Source organism: Silurus meridionalis, chromosome 1 (assembly GCF_014805685.1).
Source record: "Silurus meridionalis isolate SWU-2019-XX chromosome 1, ASM1480568v1, whole genome shotgun sequence".
In the NCBI taxonomy this organism is placed as follows: domain Eukaryota; kingdom Metazoa; phylum Chordata; class Actinopteri; order Siluriformes; family Siluridae; genus Silurus; species Silurus meridionalis.
The window spans coordinates 5,571,650-5,597,459 of record NC_060884.1 but is presented as its reverse complement, the minus strand read 5'-3'; the positions used below and the strand labels follow the sequence as shown (position 1 = coordinate 5,597,459).

The 25,810-nt window shown below is 36.7% G+C and overlaps 2 protein-coding genes across 2 annotated transcripts in view; one reads left to right on the top strand and one right to left on the bottom strand.

The window, feature by feature from the left end:
* Positions 1 to 2,582: 2,582 nt before the first annotated feature.
* On the bottom strand, positions 2,583 to 13,418 carry LOC124392593 (beta-2-glycoprotein 1-like). The gene is made up of 8 exons (XM_046859742.1): positions 13,203 to 13,418; positions 11,384 to 11,560; positions 10,026 to 10,122; positions 8,183 to 8,259; positions 7,912 to 8,100; positions 7,513 to 7,692; positions 4,391 to 4,588; positions 2,583 to 2,791 (listed from the first exon to the last, which is right to left on the bottom strand). Exons 1-8 carry the CDS (start codon positions 13,276 to 13,278, stop codon positions 2,730 to 2,732), a joined length of 1,056 nt encoding a protein of 351 aa, XP_046715698.1. The 5' UTR covers positions 13,279 to 13,418; the 3' UTR covers positions 2,583 to 2,729.
* Positions 13,419 to 17,602: 4,184 nt separating this feature from the next.
* Positions 17,603 to 25,810, top strand: part of prkcaa (protein kinase C, alpha, a) — a 140,706-nt gene continuing 132,498 nt past the window's right edge. Inside the window, exons 1-2 of the mRNA XM_046859732.1 lie at positions 17,603 to 17,795; positions 19,834 to 19,865. Of these exons, the coding sequence (XP_046715688.1) occupies positions 17,635 to 17,795; positions 19,834 to 19,865 (193 nt within the window). The 5' untranslated portion in view covers positions 17,603 to 17,634. The remainder of the gene's footprint in view (positions 17,796 to 19,833; positions 19,866 to 25,810) is intronic.

Below are 25,810 nucleotides of genomic sequence, written 5' to 3'. Positions count from 1 at the left end.
CACTCTCAGTGCCGGTCCCAAGCCCGCATAAATGGGGAGGGTTGCGTTAGGAAGGGCATCCAGTGTAAAAACCTGCGCCAAATCAAACATGCGGAGGATCCGCTTTGGCGCCCCCTAATGGGAGAAGGCGAAATAATGTTTTTTTACTATTGTCATGTTAGCTTGGAATTGAAAATTAAATGCAAGATCACGTTAGTGGGCACCTGGCCATGGCACCTTCTCTTCTCTTCTCTTCTCTTCTCTTCTCTTCTCTTCTCTTCTCTTCTCTTCTCTTCTCTTCTCTTCTCCTCTCTTCTGACACATTTGTTCAGATACAAAATGAAACACACAGTCCGGCCTAACATTTTTGGAAACCCGAGACATCCATTACAACCATATGTGCTTCTCTCTGAGGCTCTTGCTACAACATCGGCAGAATCCAGAATGTCTAGAAGGCCTTTGTATGGGGCAGCATCTTTAATGACAATTTAATAAAGGAAGCAAATTGCCGTGTCCTCCAGGTGGGAGGAGTGACGTAATGCTGTGGTAGAAATTATATGTAGAAATTCTTTTTTTTTTTAAACCATTACACATTTATACATTCGAAAAAGATCATTGACGTGGATCAAAATTACTCTGGGCTCTATAGACTTCTTCAACAAAAATAATTTAATGAATAGAAATTTGCTTGCTGTATCACCTTTATTTCAATGGAGAGCTTTTAGGTTTAAAAAAGCAAAATTAAAATAAAATAAATTAAAAGTATGCTTTAATGCATAACCACATTGCATTTGCAACAACACACAATTTTATCTATTAGAGTGCAACAAGACAAAAACTGACAAAAAAAACCCTATATATTAAATAAAAGATATTAATGCAATAAAAAATGTCAAATGAAAATGAATTAAATTAATTGGCTCATAGAATGTAAACAAAATTACAAATTGACGTAATTAATTAACATGTGACAGTTCTTCCAGTTGAACGAAAGTACAGTGCTGTGAAAAATTATTTGTCCCTTCCTGATTTTTATTTTTTATTTTTTTGCACATTTGTCACACTAAATATTTCAGATCATTAAGCAAAAATTCCAAAAGTAAATACAAAGTGCAGTTTTTAAACTGATCATTTCGTTTAAAAAATCCCTTAATAAACCCTTTAAAACTGCATTTAATATTTACTCGAGTTATTTTTGTGTAATATAAAAAATGTACTTGAAGATCTGAATCATTTAAGTGTGAAACAAATGCACAAAAAAGGAAAAATTTAAAGGAAAAAGTATTTTTTCACAGCAGCTGTAAGAAGGTTTTCGGAGTGAAGCTGTAGTGGGTTTAGGATCAGAGGTTTAGGGTGAACTCGAACCTAAAATTCTGGAAACAAGAAACTATACATTTTAATATGTAGTCTGTGCACTTTGGGACTACAAAATAAATAAAAAATGTTTTTAATGAAAGAAGAATTAATGATTGAATAGTTTATATAAACATAAGAACCTTCCAGAAACATTTTCAGGCGTTACATTTTAATTATTAAATCTTATTCGCTACAAATATATTTTTCCAAGGCAGAGAAACATTGCGTTTTTAAAAGATTTACAGAAACTTCCACTAAGCGGCGCCATTTCTGAGGGTTGATATTATTGTTTGGTAAAACCACTGGCGCCATCTTGTGGCAACATTGTAAACTGACGATTACTTTGGAACGTGTTTATGATAGTAATGCAATTCAAATCTCCTTTTCAATTACAAACTGTAATGAATAAATATGAACAAATTTCTTAATAAGCACAAAATGTACTCTTATTTTATTTTAATTTTATATATTTAATTTTAATTATTTTAATTAAATTTATTCTTATTCTTCTTATGTCTTCTTTTTATACTTATGTATTCTAATTCTAATTCTAATTATTTCTCTCTTTAAAAAAAAAAAAAATATATATATATATATATATATATATATATATATATATATATATATATATATATATATATATATTCTCTTCTCTTTGGTTTTCATTTGTTCTCTTCTCTTTAGTCTTTTTTTCTTCTAATCAGTCCTCTATTTTTTAATTTTTTTATTTTTTACAAAGAAAAGTCTGTCATTTACTTTTTGGAGAATATTCTAATAAAGGAAATGAAAACAATTAAGGGTTTGAATATGTGGATGTGTGTGTGTATATACAGCATCATAAACACCACTACAAACGGCTAAATAACTATAAAGTTTATGGATATAAAGTTAAAGATGCAAAATCTGCCTTTAACTTATTAATTTTATATAAGGTACCAGTAAAACACCCTATAACATGGGAACAGGTTTATATATTTGTAGGCTTTAATTTTGAACAATTTAATTTTCTTCATTTCAAGTCCAATCCAATTCAATCTGATCCAAATCTAAGACATGAAGGTGATCATTTCTTTATAATGTGATTGTGTTTTATTCTTCTTATTCACCAGTGTGCTAAAATATTTTTTTAAATAAACCTACTGAACTGGTATCATTTTTATTTCAATGAAAGTCCAAAAGGCAACTGTGTTTAGATAAATGTTACAAACCAGAATTATATTTAAAATATTCCATATGACAACATGGAGTCATTAAAACACAAACTCTTTATTTGTAAGGCGTTTTCTTTTCACACATCTCTACATGTGAAAACGAGCATTGCAACCTGTAGAAGAGCATTTCTCAAAGCCTGGAGGCTTTCTTCAAGAAGACTTCCTTCACTGTTCCTTCCATGATCATGAGCATTGCTTGATCTCTGAAGGAAATGTTCCTGGTCTAATACTGTAGGCATCAGGTTCTAAAAAAAAAAACAGAACAGAAAACACCAGTTAGAGTTTGTCCAAATTCATACACATGGGAAACATCAAGCCTTCATACAGGAGTCTTCTGTATTTATACAGTTGGCAAAATAAATATTTGACCATTAATGGCAGATGCTCTTATCCAGAATTATCTACACCTATCTAAGCTCAAACTCCAGCACTGCTAACGGATTTTCACTGATTTCACTACTGAGCTATCATTTCCCTCATTGAAATTCTTCCTAGCTTCACATGGTCCTACACACCGATCAGGCATAACTTTATGACCACCTGCCTGATATTGTGTTAGTCCCCCTTTTGCTTTTCGAGCTACAGTATTTAATGGTGGGTCAGTGGTTACGGTTCTGGGTTATTGATTATAAGTGAAGGGGTTCATTTTACTTAACCCTATCTGCTCCAGGGGGCGCCATTACCGTGGCTGACCCTGCGCTCTGACCCCAATTTCTGAGCAATCTGGGATATGCACAGAGAGCATTTCACTGTGCTGTAATGGTATGTGACAAATAAAAGCTATTCTATACAGTAGCTCGTTGTTGCATCAGGGAGTCTCGGCCTCACATGGCTCACCACTGTTTCTTCCTTCGGATCACTTTTCTAGTTGATAGATTTAGAACAGCACACGAGAGCTGCAGTTTTGGGGACGCTCTGACCCAGTCGTCTAGCCGTCATAATTTTTTAAACTTGCTCAAATAGTTACTGCTCGCACATATGTCCTGCTTTTACCACATCAACTTTGAGGATAATATGTTTAGCTGCTGTCTAATAATATCCCACACACAAACAGGTGCCATGATGGAGAGATATTTAGTGGTCCACTGGTCTTAATGGTGTGCCTGATCGGTGTAATTTGTTTGTTAAAGTGTTCTTGCTATATAGGTAGAAGGGGCATACTGTCAATCATACTGTCAATCATACTGTCAATCATACTGTAGACATTCGAGCTAAACATACATGCTTGCAGGTGGAAGTAAAAAGGTAACACCCTAATCTGTAGCTAGTTCTCAGTTTTTGTTTTCTTTCAGTGTTTAGACTGGATATATGAAGGATAATATTAAAATCTAGAGTGAAGGTTATTATATTATTATTATACAACAAAGAGGCAGCGAATCTTAAACTGGGCATAGTATGGGTGTACTGGTTACCCATTAACATTTGATCATGATCATGTATTTATTCTAGAAATTATTATTCAGAGGAATTCTTCATGATGCAGGCAGAGACAGTGATGTGGTTGTACCTGAGTAAGATCATAGATCATTTAGCAAGTAATGAGATGATAAACAGGGTGATAATGATAAACAGGGTGGCGCTAATACCAGAAATGGCATGCAGTACTCAAACAGACTAAAGCACCGCTGCATCACTCTTTTTAAGTAGGCAGGAAGTGAGGTTTAACTTATGAAATCTATTAACCAAAGTCAAACAATGGAGTCAACTTATGAAAATGAATGGAAAAGTCATTCAGGCCGGACTTTCCTTTAAAGCTTTGGGCTCGGATTCGGAAGTGGCTTTCGGATAAATGTGCTCCTCGAAATGTAAAGTGCATTTGGCAGGTTCTATAACGTTTTACGCACCCGTGTAGCAGGCAGGGATGGGCATTTCTCCGTTGTCACAGCGCATGTTTACAGGGTAACCGCAGTCTTTCTCCTGGTCCAAACAGTACACAGTGACCTGCTCAGAGTGTGTCACCTGGTTGGGTTTGAAGTCTGCAATCCACATCTTTGAACCTCTGTATACAATGCGTCCCCTTTCAATGCCAACCGTGCAAGGAGCTGGCAGAGGGCGTAAGAGAAAAAAAAGGTCAAGTTTCAAAGCTTAATTATGAATACACCTGTTTTTATCCCTCAGAGAATCAGTTAATGATGATAAGGATTTTTTTTTTATATATATACATTTATGGTAATTTATGTATTTCTTTATTTGACCAACTGGTTCACTCAATATGTTTATTTAATTCATAATTTTATATATTTTTTTGTTTATTTTTATCCAGATATCAATCCTCCTGCAACACAGTGTACATCCGTGTCTTCCTCTCTGTCTCAACGTCATTCTGAAATGTTAGTTTTCTTATTTGAATTGTACTATAAGGAAAATTTTTTATGCAAAATATTATAAACACTATACATGGGATGTTCAAAAAGCACCTACAGATATGGTCAAGTCTCCACAATCTTTTGGCCATGTAGTGTATATTTGAGAACAGAGTACTTATTGTGGGATTCCCCTAAACGAGAAATCAGATAGGGTCCAAAGGTTGAAAGGCTTCCACACACTGATCTGATGTCTGTAATTATACAGAAACTCACACCATGGAGCATGTGGTGCACAGCTAGGGATTTCTGATTGCCTTCTGTAAACCGGATTTTGAAAGAAATCAAATAAAATAAATGGCTGAAAAATAAATTTTGTTCCAGAATGAAAAACGAATGAATTCTGTGTTTACAGATGTGCATGGAAGCAAATACAGGCCTAATGACACTATAAACACAGGATCAAAGATTTGACTAGTGTGTATTTTTCTTTGTGTTGCAATAGATGTCAAGCACGTCAGTACTGGACTGATTTACTTGCTGTTTGTTATGCGATGTGGTTTAAATGATTTAGGATAATCTTTTTTTTCTTTTTTCAATTATCCGTTTCTGTATCTGGATTTGTTTAGGGGTTTAAAATATTCATATCTATTTTCCTATTTGTATGTAAACCAGATGTGGGCGTGGTTTTTACTGGAAGGGCTGAAACAAAAAAAAAATAGACTTAGCGATTCGCAGAACTTCTAAACGAGATGCTGTATAGAATATTCTGTCTTTCTTTCTACCAGGAAATGTTTAGGATTCTGGAAAAGAATCCAACACTTACAGTATTGCTATGAATCGAATTTTGAGAATGTTCATTTATGAAAAGTTTTACAATATTTTTTAAGGTGAATTTATTTATTAGTAATTTATCTCCGGTTTATGGACCGAGGATACTGGATTATTCCCATCAGCCACTTCACCTCACTGACACTGCACCTGAATTACACTACAGCTGATTAGCACTTCATTGTGTTTTCGCCATTTTGTGTCTTTCTATCATTTTTGCTCACGCGATGTTCTCAATGAGTTTATTAACTCCTTCCCCAAAATGCTGTTAAATTCCACTCCTATCTGTTTTTTTACTTCTGGTCTTTGAATATCTGGTCTGCCCCTCATGCCATTTTTTTCCTAGTGTTTCCTGCCTAGCTGTTTGTAAGTTTTTGCATCCTTTTTGCTTTGCTCTACCTTTTCCTAGAGAATACCGTGTTTGAACATTTTTCCCTGTTTTTAAGGCAGATTTTGTGTTTTCATTTTAAGATGCTTTGCTTTACTTTTGAATAGATTTTTCTGGATATTTACCATTTGCCCCTTGGATTTTTTTGCCTCTTCTCTTGTATGGTTTTTGTTCATCAGTAAAAACCCTGAAACTTTTATTGAGTCAGTGGCACATGCCCATGGCATGTTGTTAGAAACCTTGTTAATCACGCTTTCTATCCTGGTTTGCACCCTGGCACCCTTTTGTACTTTCATAGTGTTTGTCCTGTATGGCAATAGGGTGAAAAAACAAATACTTCCATAATAATCTTCCACTTCTCGCATCTTAAACATTTTGTTTTTACTCAACATTAATGGGAAAATAACATGAACAAGCTTTTGTGAATGTTGTTATTTGTTTGTTTTATCCATCAGTATCCCAGTCTCTAAAGAGGGTAAAAAATGTGTTATTTTATTTTATGCATATTTTTAATAAGTAATTTTCCTGTGTTATATCTGTTCGTTTGAATGATGTATTCAGAAAGGCAGCATTGAAATGTTCATTAAGACTGGACACAAAAACTCAAAAAGTTGGTAAGTCTTTAGTTTGCATTACGCAGCTAGTTTTTGCATGATATGAACTTTTCCTACAATATATGGTTCTTCTGCAAACAGTTACCACAAAGCTGGAGACACACAACTGTATAGCATGTATATGTTTGCTGTAGTATTACATTTTCCATTCACTTGAACTCGGAATCCTAAACCTGTTCCAGCATGAAAAGGTCTCTGTAAACAAGCTTTATGAAGATATGTCTTACATCTTCCATGATCTTGAGTAGCCTGCTATAGACCTCTGATCTTAATCCTAATGAACACAGGATTAATTGGAATGCTGACTGCACCTCAGGCCTTCTCACCTTACATCATACCTGACTTTACTAACACCCTTGTGGCTAAATGAGCACACAAATGACTAAATGTGGAATAGGATGTTTAGAAAGCACATATTTTTGTCCATATAGTGTATTTCAGGAGGCGAACAAAACAACAAAATAAATAAAAGAAAGTATGTGGATGTGGGAGAGCTGATGGGTTAGGGAAAGGAAAACCACTCAGGACAGAACCAGTTCCGAACAAATCGGTTTATTTAATCGATCATTGCTTTATTCACATGCTCGCGGACACACTCTATCCGGCACACACATTGGCCAACGCTTTTCCCTGAGTGTGTTATTCGGTCATGTGGCGCAGCATGACTTCATATGCCTAAAACATACTTTGGCTTAGGTTTTGCCTACTTCAAGTTTAAATCCTGATCCAGATATGGATATTTGGAGTGTGTACCAGATACAGGATCAGCACTGCATTATACCCGTAGTGTGTAGTGTTAATGGAGGAGGTGTGTGTGAATTAGAAGGTACCTTTACATGTAGGAATTTTGGACCATGAGCCAGTTTCTTGACATTCAACTTCGGCAAGTCCATCGAGGATGTAGGGGTGGGTACAGCCATATTTGACTTTTTCTTTATACCCATACTTCCGTGATTCCGCAAATGACAGAAAGCCATTATCTATACCGCTGGGCTCAGGACATGTTACCACTGAACATAAGGGGGAAAAAAGTGGTTGAAGGGTGATTGAAGGTTTGGTGAAAAATAAATTGAAATGTTGTCAGTCAGCCAAGAAATTATTGTTTTCAGAAGACAGCAAACCTGTCATAGAAAACCAACAGATTTGAGAATTCCACAGTGCTGTGGTGTGATGTCTAATCAGAAATACTTTTATTAAACATCATGCAGTTTGAAGTGTTTTACACTCACATATGCACTCCGGTGGATCCGTCCACGTGCCATCTTCAGTGCACATGGCTCTTTGTTCACCAATGGCAGCCATGGGAGGAAAACACTCGTATTTTCCTCCAAAACCGAAAGGTACTGTATATCCCTTGAACTGCTTGTCGTACACAATTTTGGCATTAGGTGGAATATCTGGAAGACCACACAAAACAGCTGGGGGTGGAAAAAAAAACACTGATTAGACAGTGATCAGAGGTTTCAGTTGGTTCTGGTGGTGATTAGGCTGTTGGCATACGTTCACACTGTGGGGTAGGTTTACTCCATTGGCCTGTGTGTAAGCATGTGCTGGAATTGGCTCCAACCAGGTTGTATCTTAATAAAAACACAAATAAAAAAGAGAATGATGATATGTACATATTGACAAGACTAAATCGTTGCATATTGTTCTGTTCAAAAAAGTTAGCTAAGTCAAGATGGCGGTTCTTTTTCTAGATAATGGAATCGATTGTATGTAAAATATTTTAATAATGATTTATATTATTTATTATTAATAATAACTTTCAGTAATACAGACGCACCCGAACCCCAACTTGTGGAAAATAAATATTAAAATGTTGGCTTTCAACAAACTGTTCTTGGTGTTTCTTCACCTTCATAGACCCCAGAATACCTAAATCCTACTCCTCCTACAGTTTTAAGCTTTGCTACATGCACATATACTGAATACTACTATTTACTGTACTCTGCATTCTGCAAGGAACTCTGTACTTACTGTTAAATATTATATAATGTACCAAATTTATCACTTAGCTTTAGCCTGTTCTGGCTTAGCGTACCAGACTAATTGGAATGCTTCTTTACATTAAATGAATCTCCACTGACTTCTATAAAATCAATTGGACTTTTATACCTTTTACATCTTTGAAACTATCTGCACCAAACATCTTAAAAAAAAAAAAAAAAACGATAAAACTCCAAAAGACTCTTGTAGACTTACATTAAGGAAATGTTTACAACTCCAACTGCAAAAACTCAACCACACATTCATGCTTAAGACCCTCCTCTCTCCCGTTCACACTTTTACTGTACCTGTACTATGCTCTCACTTCATCTAGCTCTCTATCAATGTTCCTGTAACACACTCTCACCTAATCTATCTCATTATCTATCGCTCTATCAATCACTGTACATATAACACACACTTCATCTATCTCTCTATCACTGTACCTGTAACATACTCCCACCTCATCAATCTTTGTACTGTGTCTTTCACTGTACATGTAAAACACACTCTCACTTCATCTGTCTCTCTATCACTGTACCTGTAACACACTCACCCAGGGGTGTATGATACATATGGTTTACGATAAATGTAAGAAATTGACCCAAAAGAAAAAAAAAAAGCTCTATAAAAATAAAAAGTGCCCATATAAGTTATTTAAACTTATTGGAAAAGATGAATCTCTCTCACTGCTGTGAATTGACCACGATACAGAATATCAAAATATCGTCTGATTATCGTTATTGAGAAATCATTGCACACCTTTACTCTCACCTCATCTAGATCTCTATCACTGTACCTGTTTCAAAGACATGTTTCATTTTTCGTTTTTTTTCCCTTAAGTTTTGAGACTTCTATACATTAGTAGCCAAGTCATGTTTATTTCTATAGTGCTTTTCACAACGGACATTGTCTCAAAGCAGCTTTACAGAATTTAAGAGTTAAGGTAAGCGATGTGCAACTTCCTTAGATGTTATGAGGAAGAAACCTTCAGAGGAACCAGACTCATTTGACATCAAGAGTGTGATTATAAATCTATAAAACAATACAAAACACTGGAGAGTGAGAACTAACATGAACACTGGAATGTAAAATTATGAGTAATGTTCTTTTTACAGTCTTCTACAGTCATTTGAGGTTATGAAACCAGGAGCTGAGCAACTCATAAAATAGCTCAACATCTCAGATCATCATCCAACACCAGCTTCTCCATGCTAAATCATTTAAACACTCAAAGAGGTCCAATGTCAAAACTCTACATGAAGTGAAATCCAAATGATGGATAAGAAAAGCTAAATAAATACATGCAAGCATTTCAGGATGATGTGAAGCAATAGATAAAGTGAAATGCAGTCACCCGTTGTTGCAGTTAAATGTAATGACGCTTTTGTAAACGATCTTGTCGAACTCTGCTTTTCCGTTCTGGGGCGATTCAGGAACCGAACACCGCTTTGCTGTATGGGAACATTACAGAATAATAAAACTCACATCATGGGAATGTGTGCATGTGTGGTGCATGTGTGGTGCATGCATGTTACTCATTTAATGCCTTTGTACTGATTAATGCTTACATAAAAGTGCTGTTGCGTGTAGGAAATCAAAGCATGCTCTATACTGTTGACCTGAAAACCACTTGGGCTTTTGTGAGTGTGTCGGCAATGGAAGAAACACAAACTGTCTGTGTTTACACACGTTTTGAAAAGTAAACACATCCAGGCCGAATATATGTACACCATAAGAGCGGGATCGAAGGTTTTAATTATTGTGTGTTTCACATGTGTGCTTTCTGTCATATTAAAATATTTAACGATCTATCATTTAAATAGGTTTTATCATTTTTATCATATTTATCATTTAAAGGAAGGTTCAAGTCATTGTTGATAGAAAAATAATCAAACAGGTTGTGGTGATGTTCCAATTCCTTTGAGTCCACTCCAAAGTAAAATTAATATTTACATAGATTTTTTAATTTCTACATTAGTTATTGCATTTTTTTTTACCCATTTATAATTATAATTATAATCTGTAGCTATAAACAGTTTGAGTTTCTTCACCAGCTTCTCTCTCCCTAAATTTATTTATTTCAAATCTAATTTGATTTTCTTATGTTGGACACTGACTGTTAAAAAGTGCTGACACAGGAGATAAATATCCCATTATAAACAACTTGTTATCAAAAACATCCGCATTCCTATGATTATACACTATGAGGACTAACTGTGGATTAGAAAAAGCACATTAGAATTTTAGGGTCAGGTGTCCACAAACATTTGTCCATATAGTGTAATTAAGGAAGCACAGCAAAGTACTGTCAATCACAGTGAGGACCAACAACACACTCCTCTGAGTGTGTTACATGGTCATGTGATGCAGACTTTTTGACTTAGGCTGTGCCTACTTTGAGTTTAAATCCAGGCATGGCTTCTTGAAGCGTTTGACAGAAACAGATACAGATAGCAGCAATACATTACACCTGCAGTGTATTAAATACTCATAGTTATAGCCATAGTTGTTAAATGTTTTACAAAAAAATGCTTATGATAGATTTGTCAAATCTTTCTAAATCTATCTATTTACTCTATGTACACTATGTAAAGTCTTTGGTGAAAAATGATGGCAAATTGTATAAAAAATGGCTGCTTCCATTGAGCTACAGCAAAGTTTGATACTTATTTCAAAATAAGATCAATTCTCAAATTTGTGTTTAGATCTTACGGGAGCACTGAAGGAAGCGCTCGGTCCACTCTCCGTTCTTTTTGCAGGTTATTTTGCGTGACCCCCCGGAGTGCGAGTAGCCCTGGCTGCAAGACAGTGTAACCTCTGTTCCTGGCTCGAAAAATAGCTGACCTCCGATCAGTTCTGTGTTGTCCTCTGGAAGAGGCCGAGGGCACACTGAAACGTACATAACATACACAACACATAAAATGCAAAATAAATATATGCAATGTGGATTAAAGTGCAGGATCACTTGGACATATTGACTCTCAAACCCAGGAAATGACATAAATGGCCTAGAACATTTTGCTACTTTTCAGAATGTTAATATGACCTCATAGAACTCTCTATGCTTATATTACTGCCAACTCCTATTACTATTACTCAGATTTGTGCCCATAAAAGGCTAGAATCCTAATGATGAAGACTAGTTTCTAATTTTGTCTACTCTAGTGAAGGCAAATGTGACAATCAGACATTTTGAATAGAGGTTTGTTTAACCATTGATGGATGCAAGACCATGTACCATGAAGGCAGAACAAAAAAGTCTGCTTTTGAACCTGTTTTCTTAATTCCAGTTCTAAGTGTTTAGTTTTGTGCAAACCTGTAATAGTAGGTTAGTACCATGACCGTTTCATCGGAAAGATAGCAAAGGACATGCAATTATAACTTTTTCATATAACTATATTAATTATGTACTAATTTGACAATTATAAATAAATTCGTGTTATCATTTAAATAAAAGTATAAACATCATCATTACTAGCGGGAGTAGGGAGGCAAAAAATGTAAAAAATTAAATTTAATTAGATTAGATTAAACTTTATTTTCATTGTGCAGAGAACAAGAACAGGGCAAATGAAATGCAATTAGCATCTAACCAGAAGTGCAAATAGCAACATATATAAATAAAGATCATGAAAATATATAAATATACAAATATACTATGAGCGTATTATGGGAGTGCAAAGGAGCATATATATCTATATCTATATCTATATATCTATATATATATAATCATATACAGTTCTTGTGTGCCTTTACACAACTAACTGATAAGCGGGAATTATATATAATATTATATATATACGTCAAATAAGTATATTATGAATAACAGAAACGAAGAAAAAATGATCATTGTAGTTATTTAAGGTAATATTTAAAGTACATCAAATAAGTAATATAGAATAATTAAGAAGAAAGAGAAAAATTTTCCTCTTAAGCCAAAACATTGTGATGTTTTAAGTTCTGCACTGAAGATATGAATGTTGAAAACAAGTAAAGAAAAGTTGTATCTACGCATTTCTAATTTCTCTCTCTCTCTCTCTCTCTCTCTCTCTCTCTCACACACACACACACACAACAATAATTTTTTTTTAAGAAATGCCTGTTTCCACCCAATGCCAAAGTCACAACTTAATATTGTATCCATAGATATTCGTAAATAATTGCTGTATATATGTAGACAAGGACTGAAGGAAAGGAATGGGTTCTCTTTTGAGTCAGGTTCCTCTTAAAGTTCCTTCCTTGTTTCATCTCAGGGATTAAATCTTTTTCAAAGTCTACATCTGTATTTCTGCAATTTGTAATGTATTTCTTCAAGATTCCTTGAAAACTGATTGTAATGCTAATTTCAGAGCCAATGTAACATTATTTATCAGGCGCAAGAGCTGCTAACTATACATTTGGATTCCTTTTTTTTACTTTGTTGATAAAACTGTATAACAAATCTATAAAACAAAACAAAAACCTATTACCTCATAGATAACACCACACGGAACATTCTGGAAATGTATAAAAAAAATGACGGTAACTTTACCATTTTCAGTTGTTGCAGGGTTCAGCAAACAGGCTTGACAAATAAGCAGCAGCAACCACTGAAAAGCTGGCCTCATCCTGATTTTTTACTGTTTTTGGTTCACTGATACTGACTACAGACACAATTCTGGCCTTTTTGCAAAGATTATTGTTAAACAAATTGGGGGAGTTGATGGGAAATGGGGTCATCGTCATTTACCTGCATTCACAAATCTCTGACCTTCTGACCGTTTGTCCACTCCCATCCTCCTCTTCTGAGTCTTATAATTATATATCTGTTTAAAACTGCTCATACCAGGAAAACCCATTTCTTTTTGTTTGAGTTCCAACTTTGCTGAATCAGCAAAAGTGTTCTGAGCACTTAATATTGCTTAAATCACTATAAAAAGATTATTAAGCAGGGCCCAGGTGTTTAGTATTCATGTTTTCTTTTTCAATGGCGATATTGAACTGGTATTTGTTATTTGCCTGTTCTGGTCACTAGTTGCAAATGGCAAATCTCTCCTGAGCTCAAAGGTCAGAACAAGAGATTTGTTTAGTGTAGAAATTTAACTTTGACACACCACCTATTCCAAATTCCTGTTTCCAAAACTCTTTCAGTTCCAGTTGTCTAATTCAACTATTTCAAATAAATAAAATGTCGTTTGTATAGCACTTTTTTAAAACAATGACATTGTCACAAACCAGCTGTATAGGAATAAATAAACAATATCAATTTAAAATTCACAAATTTGTCCCTATAACTTAATAGGTTTAGCCCTAATAAGTGAACCAGAGGCAAAATTAATAAGAAAAAGCTCCTTATAAATATATGGGCAAGAAACCTCGAGAGGATCCAGTCTTGACAGGGAACCCATCTTCATCTGGGTGACACAAAATATTCATCTATAATAATTTCATCATTGCTGAGGTTACGTGGACACTTGAGTGTGGCAATTGTTCTCTTGAACCAATATATCAGAACTGTCCATTTTACTTGCAATCCGAAGCTAACGTCCTGTTTTTTTTTTTTTAACAAGAACATCCATAGCCACTATTTATGTTGGCTTTGCGGATGTAGCATGAGGTGTAAATGTCCGTGATAGAGGGGAGAGAGACTCAGGTGATCTCCTCAGCTGTCCTCACTATCCTCTGTTGGGTCTTGCGATCCGAGACGGTGCAGTTCCCAAACCAGGCAGGGATGCAGCTGCTCAGGATGCTCTCGATGGTCCCTCTGTGAAATATGTTTAGAATGGGGGAGGGAGATGGGCTTTCCTCAGCCTTCTCAGAAATTAGAGGAGCTGCTGGGCTTTTTTGGTGATGGAGCTGGTGTTGAGTGACTAGGGAAAGTTTTCCGCCAGATATAGACCAAAGGATCTGGTGCTCTTGATGATATCCACGGATGATCCATCGATGATCAGTGGACAATGGTTGCTCTGAATGGTGCTCTCCTGAAGTCAACAACCATCTCTTTGGTTTTGTCAACGGTTGTTGGCTCTACACCAGGCTGATAACTGTTTCTCATCCTCTCTGTATGCTGACTCGTCGTTCTTTCTGATGAGACTCACCACAGTCATGACATCTGCGAACTTGATGATGTGATTCGAGCTGTGCATTGCTACACAGTTGTAAGTCAGCAGAGTGAACAGTAGTGGGCTGAGCACACAGCCCTGAGGGGCCCCAGTGCTCAGTGTGGTGGTGCTGGCAATGCTGTTCCTGATCCAGACTGACTGAGGTCTCCCAGTCAGGAAGTCCAGGATCCAGTTGCAGAGGGATGTGTTCAGGCCCTGTAGGCTCAGCTTCTTAATCAGGAGCTGAGAGATTGATTTTGTTGAATGCTGAACTAAAGTTTATGAACATCATTCGTGGTACTCAACTGTGGTAAGGAAAAACTTCCTGAGATGGCATGATCAAGAAACCTTGATTGGAAGCAGACTCAAAAGGGAACCATCCTCATCTGTTTGGCACCAAACGTCCATTCATTACAGTTCATTGGTGTTGAGCTTTGGAGTGATTAAAAAACTGATTAAATGCAACGTGTGGTCCTGTGCCATTGGCTGACTGTTAACATTAACTGCAGACCAAATCCATCCTCAAAGTTCACTCGTTGCTCTGTAATTTCATGGCTCCTCAGCGGTGCAGAGTGGACTTCAATTGAAGAGAACCCTATCCAGAAGCAGGATGCTGGAAAGAACCATTATGCCTACTACATTTACAATAATAATAATTTTAAAATTCATTAATTAATAATAATAATAATAATAATAATATGCACCCAATAGCATTTAGACAAACCAGTACATTTTTTAAACAATATAATTTGGAGTAAAGAAACAAAAATAGACCAATGGCATTAATTCTGCACATTATATTTGGAGAAAAATTGTTGTGTGTATGATCTCAACCACGTAATGCCCACATTGAGCTACAGAGCTTGGAGTATCATGATAAGAAGCTGTGCATCAGCAAAGGAAACAATGAAAGAGTTGAGTTTTAATTTATCAGCCAAGAAACTGAATCTGAGATCTGAAAGACAATGCAAATCTGCTGACTTGGAAATTTCTGTCAGGAGACAACAGTTCCAAGTGTGCATGTGTTCCTAATAAATTGGCCAGTAAGTATAGTTTTTTTTTTTTTTTGTTGTTGTTGTTGTTCATAGGGTCAACAATCCAAGGGTCTAATTTCTGATTTGCTGAATACCTGTATATCCTTTAACTCCTTATCACAAATTCTAAAAATGGTAGTAATTATAAAAAAAAAAAAAAATAATGATAATATTAATACAAATAATGTAATCAGGGTTTTTATTATTCTTTCTTTCATCAAAATTATTATCCTTTTTAATAATCCTCATTATTATTATTATTAGTGATTATGGTGTTTTACGATGGTGATAATGTTTTTTTCAGTAATAGAAGTAGTCATATGATTGTTGTGATTATAATATTGATGATGATGATGATGATGTTTTTATTTTTAGTAGTAGTAATAGTCTTAGTAGCAGGAATCTGAATTTATTCTATTCGTTTCACATCATGTAAGCTGTTCTTTAACCAATCGGATTGCGACTTTCTTAATCCGAGGCCCACTAGAAGGTATAGAAACACCTCGCCATTTTTCCGTCCTTTAATTGGATGGTCAGAGAGCGCACTAAACAGAGCTCGCAAACTGCATCCGTAGCAAACTGCACAAACTCAAATATATTCATGGGGATTTAATAGTTGTGTATTTCATTCCACAATGACTAACAGAGCAGGGGAAATATATTTGGTTGCAGATATACTTACAAGGACATTTACAAGGCAGACTTTTCAAGAAAAGCTGGACATCGTAAGGAAATTTCAGCCAAAACAATTTAAAAGCCGTTGTTAAACGTGAACGTTCCATTTATTCTTTTGCGTTTTCTTTCCAGTAAAATTAGCACAAAAACACACACTTTGCCTTATTTCACATCCCCAGGAAACCAAAAAAAATTTATGAAGTTAATATTCATGCTTCTGTTAAAGATGATGTGTGCAGTATGTGGCTGAAGTAAAAAAAGACTTGTTGAATTGTGTTCTGTATAATATTGAGGGTTTCTATAGATGTTGCGTCATAATGATGGTATTAAGAAAATGAATTGAATAAGGCAGGACACCACTAAAGGCCTAGGGGTGAAATGTTCAGCCCACCACTGGTTGGTGGTGATGATGATGATGATGATGATGATGATGATGATTATGATGATTTTATTTGCAGTTGTAGTAGTAGAAGTGGGGGAGACAGTCATAGTATAGTTTTTCTTATTTGTGGATTTATAATTATTATTTATTATTATTGAGAACCTTGTTCATCCATAATGTTCAAATGTGCCTTTTCCTATTCCACCACCAATACTTACGCATACGTCATCACTACGGATACTTATTTATACAAATGTTTGTTAAACATAACAGAACATCAACCCAATGTTCCACAGTTATTATTATTATTATTATTATTATTGTAATTATTACTTTCTGACAGTAGTTTAGTAGTAGTAGTAGTAGTAGTAGTAGTTTAGTAGTTGCCGCGCGCTCCCTCGTGCCCACCCGCCTTTGTGCCGCCGCTCTCCGGCCGCCGGATGTCGCTCCCTGCACGCGCGCCCGACCGCGCGCGCGCTCGCCAACCCTCCCATTGAAGTGCGGCCCAACGTGACGTCACCGCGAGCACTAAGGAAGCGGAGGGTATAGGGCGCGAGCTGTCACCGCTGTACGAAGTAGCGACGGCGCGCGCGAGAGTCCGGAATCTCGGCGAAAGCCTGTTGCGTTAAAAAAAAATTAAAAATAAAACCCTTGAAAACACGCGCGCACGCAGGCACTCACACACACACACACACACACACACTCGTACACGCACGCAACTTTCTGTCAGCTGCACGAGGAATCGTGTCGTTTAACTCACCACTTTATTTTGTTGGCGATTTCCACGGTGCCATGGCTGATGTCAGCGACTCGTCCTCATCGGACGTGGCGAACCGATTCGCCCGGAAAGGGGCGTTGAGGCAGAAGAACGTCCACGAAGTGAAGAACCACAAATTTACCGCGAGGTTTTTCAAGCAGCCGACTTTCTGCAGCCACTGCACCGACTTCATCTGGTCAGTAAAACCAAATCCCTGCACGACTTCTCTCTCCTGTGCTTCCTGGAAAACTCCTGGAAAACAGATCTCAGGGTGGAAGCATGCACTTTTTGTTTTTGTTTGGAGCAAACTTTTTTTGAAAATGACCAGGAACAATGTTAGATGTGTGTGTGTTGGTGGATGACTGTGTGTTCATTCCTGTATTAAATGCATTCCCAAGTGTCCTGTGTTTATATTTCTGATCATCCAGGTTTCAAAGTGTGTTTTTGTTTATGCGTTTGATTGCTTTGAGATTTCCTGTAAACCTCTAAACAGTGCATTGTCTTTTCAAAGTTCTGTAAGTGCTGGGAATTTTCATTATTCCTCCAATCCCATTCCTGTGCACATTGTGCATTCAGTGTCCTAAGTGTTTTGTGCTTTCTATCCTGAGTGCTCCATAATCACATTTATTGCATTTGAAGTGCTCCAGACTTTTACATATTCCATATGTTCAGGATGTTCCTGGGACTTTCAGTATTCCGAATATTCCATGACAGGACCACCTTGGATTCTGTGGGTGTGGGTTCTGGATGTTGTATTGAATGTCTGGTTATTTTTGGCGCTGCATGAATTGTGGTGTTTTGTGTGTAAATTGTCAGGGTGGCACTGGGATTTTGTGTACTCCAGATGTTTCCTTTAGGTGTTTTGCATATTCCATATGCGGTGACTCTGAACATTCTCTGCGGGTATTTTCATGCATTGTGGTGGTTGGAGTTTAGCACATCTGTATGTTCCGAATTTACAGTATTCCATATATCCCATTCCAAGACCACTCTGATATTGTTTCTGTGGGTGTGGGTTCTGGACGTTCCATAGTGCGCCGGATGTTTTGTGACTCACATGCAGTATGATGTCTTGTGTGTAAATTGGCAGGGTGGTTCTGGCAGTTTGTGTGCTCCAGATGTTTCCTTCATACTATTTATTCCATGTGTCCCTTGTATTCTGGGCATTTCCACTATTCCATGTATTCCATTCCAGTGACGAAGGACATTCTGTGGGTTCGGGATTTATTTCGGGCATTTTAAGTATTTAATTCATTATGGGTTTTGATGTTAAGTACATGCTTAACATCAAAAACATTTAGATGTTATGTACATGTATGATGTGCATTATGGGAATTATCATTCTCCTGAAAATATTCCATTCCGGCGAGATTGCGCATATCATTGGTTCTGGGTGTTTTCCGGCTGTTTTCAGTGTTGCATGCATTGTGGTATCTAGAGAAATTGGCTTATTATCAGGATGGTTCTGTGTCTTCTATGTACCTCTTTCCAGGGACACTGCACATTCCGAATGTTCCACACACTCAGCCTTACATCATTATAACCCCCATTATCATCATCATCATCATCAACATCATCATCATAATCCTAACAATTTCCTTTGGACCATTTCCCATAACCTCTGATTTCTAGGAAAACTCAAAGCACTAAAAACGTTAACATCCCCTGCTCTTTTTTTTCCGTGTGTGTGATGTGACCACAGTGCTGCATTCACGTTCTCTGTAATTGGAATTTGTTATGTAAAGTTTTGCAGTTCATCACAGTCCTTTTGTTTTTTACACACTGTTATTTTTATCAGGCTTGAATCTCTACATTGAGATGAATTAATCATTCCACCATATTAACATTAATGGCATATCATCTACCAAAAGATGTGTGATGAGCGGAGATAACGCTTCAGGTGTGTGTGTGTGTGTGTGAGTACTGTGAGAGTAGTGAAAGATCTCTTGCTGGTGCATCAAGAAAAGAGTGTAGCACATCAAATATGTGAAGCGTATCAGATATCAAATATTTACATCGTTCATTTGTACTGCAGCATCTTTTTAATCGACTCAGATTGCTTGTGGCAGGGAAGCGAACTGATCACTAAAAGCCCATTAAATGATTTGGAAGATCTAGTTGTCTAATGCTTTGCTTTCTTTTTCACTATTTAACTATTTTTCTTTTTCTTTCCCTTTCTCTCTCTCTCTCTCTCTCTCTCTCTCTCTCTCTCTCTCTCTCTCTCTCATATGCAGGGGCTTTGGAAAGCAGGGATTCCAGTGCCAAGGTAAGACCGAAATATGGACAGATCATTTCCCAAACCCAAATCCAGCAGACAGCCACAACAATACACATGCATAAACATCAGTCCACATGTGCGAGTCTGGAACTGTCTAGGTCATCGCTTGCTCCTGGAAAGTGTTTGGCTATAAACTGTTGGAATTTCAGGAAATTTCATGCTGAATGAGAATCTTTGCATCACTCTGTCACAACTTCTCTGGTTTTCTCCAACCTCTTGAAAAACATGCCTAGGTGGACTACAGACTCTAAATTACTCCGAATTGGAAATGAGTGTGGAAATGTATGTGTCCAGGGTGTTTTATGATGGACTCGCATCCCATTCAGGTTGTACCCAGAGTTTCTGGGATTCCTGGATTCTCCATGATGAAGCAGGTTCTGAAGATAAAGGATGCTTTATTGAGTCAGTTGGACCTTTGTGGCTGTTTTTCAGATGCTTTATTTCTCAGGAACATCTATTAAGAAGCATAAGACAAACGTAGTAGTCTAGCACATTGCTGTGTAATACAGCGATTTATCTGTTTTTTAAACTGTTCAGTGTGTAATGTGATCTGTTCTGGGTGTGTGTCAGTAAGAGAGTGAGCGAGCGTGCGAGTGTGTGCTCACCTGTGTTTGACAGATTGCCATTCATTGTTACTATTTACACATGCAACAATGGGGAACGATCTTGTGTATATTTAACCTTTTATTAGGTGGTGTAAAATGTTGACACTGGCCACAACAATTTGAGTTCAGCACATTACAAAGGTGTAATAGTTTCGCCGTGCTGCTTGCAAACGCAGAGCTTCAATAGAATTTCAATGAAACGACCAGAATTCATGATACAGCCATTAAACATTTTAGTACCGTTCAGTACATCTCAAATCGATTTGGTCAGGAGCTGTAGTAATATTCAAAGAAATTGTGACTGAATAAACAAATAATTTAATGAATCTTGACAATCACTTTGGTGAACAAAATTAAAAAAAATTTTACTGGGAAGAATTAATATGACCATTGCTAGGCCTATAATTCAGATTGTTTCTATAGTAACAGCTCAATCATTAGGGATTTGTATGTTGAATGTCTATAGAATGTCAGGGAGCGGCTGATTTTAGCTTTTTAGTGTAGGCTGATTCAAGCTGTTTAAGTGGAAACAGTAACTTACTTGGTTCATAGTTGTTCCACAGCATTAGCTGCAACTATAAATCTTATGTAAAATTTATTTTGTATATAAATCTTTCTAAATTATCACACAGCTTTCGGACATATCGGAGTGTTGTATCCTGTCGAATCATGGCAAAATGTGCTCTTGAGAAATGACAAGATGTTAAAAGCACGAGAACACTGGCTGGTAGCTGTGAAAGCTGAGCTAGCAAGACTGGGGATAAACAGCTAGCTAGCTAGTGGTGGTGTTATGGCTTTTAGTGTAGAACACCTCGAGCCAGAGTAACATCTGAAACAATTCCTCGGATGTCCTCAGTCTTGAATTATTATATATGAACTCGACTTCATGACTGCAATTAAAATTACAACTGGTAAAATTAGATCTAATTGATTTTGAATTAGCTCAGATGTTCTAGTGTTGGAAGTTCACAAATTTGATCAGGGGTTTAGGAATTGGTTCCAGATGTTTGCAAATGACCTCGGGGGTTTTGAAATTCTCTCAGACATTTTCGAATTAGCCCTTTAGTGTGAGAATTAGCTCAAAGCTTTTAAAATTAGCTCAAAAATCTTTGATTTAGCTGAAATATTTCAGAATTAGCCTAAGTGCTTTTATGATTAGTGCATGTATTTTAGATTCAGCACAGAAATTTCAGCATTAGCCAAGAGGTTTTATAACTAGCTCATATATTTAAGATTTACCTCATATATTTTAGAATTAGCCCACAGCTTTTATAATTAACTCCAATGTTTCAGAATTAGCTCAGAGATTTGGGAATTGGGTCACGAATGTTAGAATTACCTGAAAAGTTTGTGAATTAGTTTGGATATAATCAGTTTAATACTTTTTAAATGATTTGTTGATGAAGTGATAAAGTTCTGGAGTTTGCTTCTCTGTTTTAGAATTAGCTAAGACTCTAATTTGAATTACAGTTTCAACTTAAGGTGGACACATCAAAGGTTATTTTGCCTCACAGCAACACAGCAACCAATGTTGATCTCAGGGAAGCCAGGAACAAGGCTTGCCACTTCATAAAACGTAAAGAAAGGGTGAATGTTTTGTAATTACTGGGGGCTTAGTGTGTGATTGCAGTCGTGAATGGAGTCTTGGCAGGTTAGCATTTTCGTCTTTAGAGTGAAACTGAAAAGTCTAGTATGGAGTGAAAGCAGATATAATAAATTTGTAGATCTCATGAGAGGTCAGGAGTCCATGTCTATGGCAACCATTGTTGGGGCGTGACTATACTGTGTGTGTGTGTGTGAGTGTGTGTGTATGAGAGAGTGTGTGTTGTTCTCTAATCCTGTGACAACATACATTAGTGTAACAAGTGGGATCCCCGGTGAGAAGAAAGCAATACTTTAGTTAGTGTGTCAGTGATGTCCTAATATCACTCATTTCTAGTGAAGGGAAGCTGCATAGGAATGGTAGGCAGAAATCTGACTACTCTTTTGTAGAAGTCTATATGGCAAGCAATATAAGGTCAACTTATTTTTTTCTAAGACCAGGGTCATACTATTTATGTTCCCAATTATGAATGCTGATAATAATCTGAATAAAACAATCATAAACAGATCGGTGTATAAAATTCAATACTAAGGTAATATCCTTAGGTCTCAACCGTTACCATATGTATATAGTGTACTATAGGAAAATGTTTTTCTTTCTTGTTTCCAGTGGTGATGGACAGGTTGACGGACGAGGTCAGACAGGAGTCTCTGTGGACTATGATGTTTACGGATGATATTGTGATTTGTGGTGAGAGTAGGTAGCAGGTTGAGAGGAGCCTGGAGAGGTGGAGGTGCATGCTGGAGAGAAGGGGAATGAAAGTCGGTAGGAGAAAGACAGAGTGTGAGAATGGAGGAGGGCAGTGGAGTGGTGCGGTTGCAGAGAAAAGAGGTGGAGAAGGCAGAGGAGTTAAGGTACCTGGGGTCAACAGTTCAAAGTAATGAAGAGTGTGTTAGAGAAGTGAAGAAAAGAGTGCAGGCAGGGTGGAGTGGGTGGAGAATAGTGATAGCAGAAGTGATTTGTGAAAGAAGAGTATCTGCAAGAGAGAAAGGGAAAGTTTATAGGACTGTGGTGAGACCTGCGATGTTGTATAAGCAATTTGGCAGCAATTACGTTCCTTCAATAAAGAACAATCGGTTGTACTTTTTCTACATTTATAGTTGCATTCAAGGTTGTGGAACGTCTGTTAAACAGGGTTCCTGTTTACACTTGAAACTTCTTTGGGAGTTTCTTTTTCTATTAAAGTTAATAGTACCAAATGATTCAGAGGTTGTCATGGTTACCAAACAAGGTTAACTGAAAGAAAAGAAAAATTTAGATTTCCAAAGAAACGCAAACTGAACTGCAAGTCCATGTGCAGTACAAAACTAACCAGTTTGTTAGAGAATAAAACCCATGTTTTTCCTCACATTTCAATTGTTGAAGTGTGCTGACCTGGCTAAAATCTAAAGTTTTTCTGACATTTATACTGCATGGACAAACATTTTGGGACACCTGACTTTTTCAACCATGTGTTTCCTGAACTGTTAACACAAAGCTGGAGGCACACATTTGTATGGGATGTCTTTGCATGTGGTCGCATTACATTTTCCCTTAACTTGAACTAGGAGATGTAAATCTGCTCCAGAATTACAATTCCTCTCTGATAATATGCTTTACATGGATTGAAGTAGATGATCTTGTGTGGCCTGCTATAGAGCTCTGACCTCAACCCTACTGAACACATTTGGGATGAATTGGAATGGTGACTGCACCCCAGGCCTCCTCACCTTATATCAATACCTGACTTTACTAAAAGCCCTGTGGCAGAAAAAGCACAAATCTCCACAAGCACACTCTTAAATCTAGTGGAACATCTAACCAGAAGAGTGTCTCCAGAATCTTATAGTCAGGTGTCCACAAACTTTTGTCTATATTTTTTATTTATACAAACCGAAATCTTTGAAATGTGTATGGTGAGTTTTAGACGCTTTTGAAGTATTAAGCTAATGGATTTAAATGTTTCATACTCCATGTTGAATCGTAATATCGATCTGTAATAAATATCACAACAGCTAAATCTGTCAGGGAGTGATTTTTATAGCTTGTTAAATATTAGCTAATCTTGTGCAATCATTTGACCTTCCCTGTCAAATCCACATTCAAAAAACAAGGCGTTATTTTAGAGGCTGGAAACTGAAACTAAATATTGGAGCTGAAACCTTTTTTGAAAATGAAATAAAAACTTAAATAAAACAGAGATTAAAAAACGAAATAAACAAAAAAACTACTGTAGTAATATTTTATATAACTATAATTTTTAAAACAAGTCCTCAGGGCTAAAGTCTTTAACATGGTGGAAAACTGTTTCAGCATGGAGACTCTCAGTAATGTGATGCTACACAACTTACAGAGATTTGATTGACAGGATCAGGGTTAGCAGAGAAGTTGAATGCTGTGTGTCCTTCTTGGATCCTGACTTTACAAAAAATGTTCATTACATTAATTTTTTTACCTGAGGCTTCTGCTGTTTTGGAATATACATGTAGATTACATGTAGACAAAGCATGAACTATTACATTTTTATATATAGATTAAACTGTCTAGTGTGTATATATAAAGTTTTATGCCTTTACAGCATTTTGCACACAAGAGTCAAAAATACATTCATAGTCATTAGGACACTTCCTCAGGTCTCAATAGTCACATCTTTTTAAGGTACCAGTTTCAATAGGAAGTCATTTAACTAAACATCTGTTTCCAAATGTGTTACTCAGTGACTTTTTATATAACAAGTCAGCTCCGATATATAGATTAATTGGTGCTTTATACTTGTTACAGTAACTTTGTACATCAATGTTAGGAGCTGGGGTCAGAGCGCTGGGGTTAGGAGTAGCAAGCCCCAGTACTGGCATCTTGGCGATACCGGGGCTTGAACCCCCAACCTTCTGATCAGCAACCCTTAGCAAAGAGCCTTAAGCAATGGCCCACCACCCCAGTTTCTGCATATCCCAGCTTGTCAGGAAGCAAAGATCAGAGCACATGGTCAGGCCATTGTATGGCTTCTCTGGAGCAGATAGGGTTAAGTGCCTTGCTCAGGGCTTGAACCCCTGACCTTATGAGCCACCCAACCCAGAGCCACAACCACTGAATATGACATAAATAGTCATGTGTGTGTTTAATAACTACAAATCTATTCCAGTGGTGGTTTGACATAAATTGTATGTGCTGTTCATTTATTTTCAACATTTTTTTTTGTTTTTCTTTTACCTTATATTTGATATGCTGTTGAGCTGATTTATTTTCTATAAGAGTAGCATTGACTCTGACTCTCAGATATCAGTATCAGTCAGATTGCACGTTCCCTCAGGTGGAAGTCTGTTTGTTGACGATTTTGGTTTGGTTTCATGAAACTCATGTCCATAGGCACATGGCACCTCTAGAAAACAATATAAACATAAATGAGATGTTTGTTTCTCCTGATATATCAATACGGAAGTTCATTAAAGATTCAGTGCAGACTGGGAAGCTTAGGCAAGGAACTACCAGAGAATAAGGCAGATAAGACGGCAGAAAAGGAACAGCACTCATACATAATCTCCGTTCTAAATTTTCCAACTTTGTCCTTCTAATTTACTTTTTTCTAATAATTGAGGTTGAGGCTACCGTCAGCCTCAAAACCATAAACGGGAGGAAGAATATTAAACAATATGAAACTATCTGAATTGAATTTGCTAATATTTTTCAGTGACATCTGAAAATATGAGGGGAAACCTAACTTTTTTTTCTGGATCCTGTTGTATTAT